The sequence below is a fragment of the Carex rostrata genome, chromosome 20 (assembly GCF_964058835.1).
Source record: "Carex rostrata chromosome 20, lpCarRost1.2, whole genome shotgun sequence".
Lineage (NCBI taxonomy): Eukaryota > Viridiplantae > Streptophyta > Magnoliopsida > Poales > Cyperaceae > Carex > Carex rostrata.
The window spans coordinates 880,817-885,624 of NC_135937.1; the positions used below are offsets into that span (position 1 = coordinate 880,817).

The following is a 4,808-nucleotide window of genomic DNA, read 5'->3' on the forward strand; positions in this document are numbered from 1 at the left end:
CACGCAAAAGTTGAGATATCTCAGAGGATACGCGCTCCATCGAGTCGTCGGCTCGTCGCCGATTCCCACTAGGGATTCAAAATAGCCGCTCATAAATCACGAATCTCGAGGCGTAGGAGATCTCCATCGGTCGTTAGAAATCGCTTGTCCGAAATCGGACCGCCGTTCTCTGCGCCTCATATGCACCAGGAATACCCAAGTGAAATCAACATTTTCTAAATATCTAAGCATGTCAAATTTCGCGAAACGAGTCACACACATAATTACTCGACCCATTACATATAGGTAACAAAAAAATAACCAGAAATGGAGGGTTTTTATCTATAAAAGCAGTCTCTTCTTCCCATTTCTCACAAACCCTAAAATACCATAAACCCTACAAAGCCGCCTTCGCTCAAGTCTCTTCTCAAAGTCTTTCTAATTAGAAATGGAGTTTTGGGGTAAGATGTTCGTTCCTCTCTAATCCCTTCGATTAATCTTTAATTTTTCTATAATTCGGCTTAATTCGAGAAGTTTCGATTGTGGGTTTAACCGGTCAGAGAGTTAGGTTCTTCCTCAGTGGTTATCAATCTTCGTTATTACTCAGGTTTTACTTGTTTGATAGCTGTTCGAAGCAATCGCCGTCTTATTTGATTGCTGATATTCTCGATCATCGTGTATAACTAGCTTTTAGAAATGTTCCCATTTCGAATATATATTCACCCAGTATTTTGGGATTTTTTCGTATTGTTTTTATTTTAATGTATCTGTCGTTTTTGTATAAATAAGCTAGATTCCTAGGGTTCCAATATCAAGTTTGTACGCAAACCAGTAGTTTTGGACTATTGTATATCTGTATTCATAGCGTATGTGATTGTGGATGGTATTCTGAAAATATGTTTTACCTGATCTGCAGTACTGTGTTATTTAATTTAAATATCGCTTGTTTAATAGCATGCATACCTTGAGCTCACTGATTTTTGTTCTATTTTATTATAGGCGTTGAAGTTAAACCGGGAGAGACTGTTAAATGCGAACCTGGTGATGATAAGTATATTCACCTTTCACAGGTATGGTAGAACTTGTATTAGCACTATACTTGTGGTATGCTAGAAAAAAAGAACAATGTTTGATCCTCTTTACTGTGAAAACTACATGTAATCCTGTATTACCTAGAAATTGTTCTTGTCTTCACCAAACTTAATTATGGTAATATTATTAAGATATATACGAGTGCATTGATGTATTTTTTTGCCATTATTATCCTTTATCTCCAAACTTGTTCACTAATAGTGACTTGGCATCTTTGATGAATTAGGACTGCAGTATTTTGTAGTATTCTCCATAGAAATGTCTCATTTTTAATTAAACAATAAAGTTGTTTGTAATCATGTTCATTTACCCTGGAATTCTTATTTGTGTTTTAAAGGCTTCTATAGGCGAGACGAAGAAACAGACTGAGAACGTGCCACTATTTGTGAAATGTGATGACCAAAAGCTTGTTGTAGGAACACTTTCCGGCGAGAAATGTGCCCAGATCCAGTATGATTTGGTTTTTGAGAAGGAATTTGAACTGTCTCACACCTCTAAAAATGCAAGCGTATATTTCTGTGGCTACAAAACCATTGTGGCTGATGATGCTGATCACATGTTTGATGGTAGCTATTCTAATTTCTGTATCTATTGTTGGGTTTTAGTATTCTTGACACCTATAAAATCTACAAGCTTGTTAAATTAAGGTCTTGTATTTTTAATCTTATCCCAAAATATGGCATGAAATTTTGCAGAGAAGTAATCCATAAAACGATGTTCCTCCTAGTTAAATTACTTTAAAACCCTCTGCTGTGATATTCCATGAAATGCCGGGCAGTTTGGATACTTTGAGAACAACATAGGGTTGCATATTTTTTTTTAAGTTTTTTTTTTTTTTGTTGGAGTTGGTATGAATTTGATGGTAGATAATTTGCATATCAACTTCAGATGATTCCATGTCTGATGAGTCAGAGGAGGAAGAAGTGCCAATGCAAGCTGTTCCAATCAAGGCTCCTGCTGCAAATGGTATGTATTAATTTTAATATTATTATCATCTTTTTATTTGTTTGTAGGATTGTAGGATTCATTCAGTTTATTCCATTTTTATTGGCATAGCAAATCTCTTGCAGAAAACAGGGAAAAAAAATCTACAATTATTATTGTTCTTTGATGTTGTCAATTAACACTTCAGAGTGACAGCAAATTGTACTCGGAAGGCAACTAGAAAAGTTTTTTTGCTAATTGGTTATTGTTTGTTTATCATAATTCGGCACTTTTTGTTCATGACAAATGATGAGTGGCATTCTGACACCTAAAGGTGCAAAATGTCATGATGGTGCAATAAACTATCTGCATTTGTGTTTATAAGCTACTCGAGGGGCTACTAATTCTTTACTTGTGTAATTTGGTATAAATCTGGAAGGATTGCAAGGTGTAATAGTTTATAATTAAGTTGGAGTGTATGTGTTCACCGTGAAAGAGCTGCACAGGAAATAGGATTTTTTCTGATCTTGGAATGGTTCATTTGTTATTACATGAATCTTTACTGACATTGAATTTATAATTTCTAATATGCTGAGTTAAACAATTTATTCCTTTTGAAAAATAAAAGGAAAACCAAAGTCTGCCGTGGAGAAGGCCAAGGTAGAAGAGAAAGCTAAGGCTGACGGTTCAAAGAAGGCCGGTGCATCAAAGCCCAAACCAGATGTCAAGGCCAACAAGTCCAAGAATGTGGTAACTGAGGAGGATGATGATGACTCTGATGAGGAGGATGATGATGACTCTGATGAGGATGATTCTGATGTTGAGCAAAAGGCAGTGGTAACTTTTCATTCTCTTATGTCACAATTTATGTTTATTATCAGATTCAGATTTTAGTAACTTCAAGTAAATATTCAAGATTGCCATGATGGATTGGAGAAAAGGATGCCATAGCGAATCCTGTATATCAAATTGGACAAATATCTTATGTAGTCAAATTGTGTATCGTGTTTAGAAATTGATGGAGTTGGATGTTGACGAGGATGACGATGATGAGGATGATGACGAGGATGATGATGAAGACGATGAAGACGATGAGGATGAAAGTGACGAGGAAGAGGAAGAAGCTACCCCCAAAAAGGTACTTGTCTCTTTAACCCAATTGGTATCTGCCAGCCATTTCATGTACTGCAAAAAGTGGTTTGTTTTTCACTTACTATAATCATCAAACCTCAAAAAATAGTACTGTACCTCACTGACCGGTGTCATATATGTCCTCTTTTCAACAAGTATATATTAACTACTATATGCTTGCTATTGTTTTCTTATATAGACCGACTCCAAGAAGAGGCCTTTGAAGGATTCCCAAAAGACGCCTGCTCAAGAAAACAAGAAGGCAAAGCTTGTGTCTCCTGCTGGAGCTCAGAAAACTGGTACCTTTTGCCTTCTGTTTTTGTTTCTCATGTTCATTTTGTTTTTCTCGTAAAAGTTCTTGATCTCTAACTATTTTGATGATCTTTTATTTGGATAGATGGGAAGAAAGGAGGACATGTGGCAACCCCACATCCTGCTAAGACGGCTCCAAAGACACCTGCAGCTAGCACTGACAAGGCAAAGAAGCCTCAGACTCCCAAATCTGGTGGTTCAATCGCCTGCAAATCTTGCAGCAAGTAATTTTCTCTGTTTTTTTTATCCAAGTTTAATATCTTGTAATTTTGTCTGTGCAAAATGTCTAGGAGAAATTTTTCGAGCAACCTGCAAAATTTTAAATCATTTAAAACCATACGATAACTCCCTGTACACTTGCATATTTGTAGCCCTCGTGCAATTGTTTTGAAAGATACACTAGTCAGCTAATTTTGGTATCTTCATCATTGAAAAAAAGGCTTAATTTGTACATTTTCGACTAGTTTTTCTGTATATGAGATTTTTGTGCTTGTTAGTAGTTTACTGCCTTGCTTTTACAATATTTTGCAATGACAAAGCAAACTGATGTGTTTATATCTTGTTGGTGACAGGACTTTTAATAGTGAGAATGCTCTTCAATCTCACTCAAAAGCCAAACATGCTTGAGACCTCTGCTAATATTTAGTCAGTTATTTTATTGGTGGTATCGGTGTGCTTTCTTGGGAGGAAATCTAGTTAAATCGAGGGCCTTTTACTATCTCTGATGGTGAAATTATTTTTGTCCTTGTTCTTAAATCTTTGTTGTAGTAGTGTCAGTAGTGCTAGGGTTTACTTATGGATGGAGCCTTAAAAGGTTCTATTAGTCTAGTTGTGCTGTTGTAAGACAGATTTTTTGTGGAATTCATGGAATATTTTGGCGGTACTATGTTGGTGATTGTTCTGTTGGGCTAATATCTGGTTGTGTTTCTATCGTGATATTTCTTTTATGTTGAACTAAATTTTATTGATAACAGCGGTTGTCCATACTCGTGGCGCTTTCCAGATTATAGATAGGACAGATTATAGTTATTTTACTCTGCCATAGAAGTTTAATCGGGTGATAGTTCTAATTGGATAAAATTTATATTGACAATTAAACTTCAAGAGTCTTAGATGAAAAATAATGACAAAATAAAATAAAATATATTTAATTGGACTTTCTTTATAATAAAAAAATTATTTAGGATTACTGGTGATTAAACTTCTAGAGCATTCGATAAAAAAATAGCTCTAAAGTTTGTAAATTCATTTAAGACTACTGTGATTAAACTTCAGAGCATTCGAATCTGAAATATCCGTCGGCATTTCATAATATTAACATCTGAGGTTAATCACAGTCGATTATAATATTAATTTGTTCAGCAACGACA

General features: G+C 35.3%; 1 protein-coding gene across 2 annotated transcripts; it reads left to right on the forward strand.

Moving 5' to 3' along the window:
* The first annotated feature begins 297 nt into the window (after nucleotides 1-297).
* On the forward strand, nucleotides 298-4,374 carry LOC144572283 (histone deacetylase HDT2-like). 2 transcript variants are annotated; one of them, XM_078321788.1, is made up of 9 exons: nucleotides 298-440; nucleotides 979-1,049; nucleotides 1,409-1,637; nucleotides 1,960-2,037; nucleotides 2,624-2,832; nucleotides 3,008-3,133; nucleotides 3,326-3,425; nucleotides 3,524-3,662; nucleotides 4,011-4,374. In XM_078321788.1, the coding sequence occupies exons 1-9, from the start codon at nucleotides 428-430 to the stop codon at nucleotides 4,063-4,065; spliced, it is 1,020 nt and encodes a 339-aa protein (XP_078177914.1). In that variant the 5' UTR covers nucleotides 298-427; the 3' UTR covers nucleotides 4,066-4,374. The 2 variants fall into 2 exon arrangements, with proteins under 2 accessions (XP_078177914.1, XP_078177915.1); XM_078321789.1 differs by having other exon boundaries at nucleotides 2,624-2,829.
* The last annotated feature ends 434 nt before the right edge of the window (nucleotides 4,375-4,808 follow it).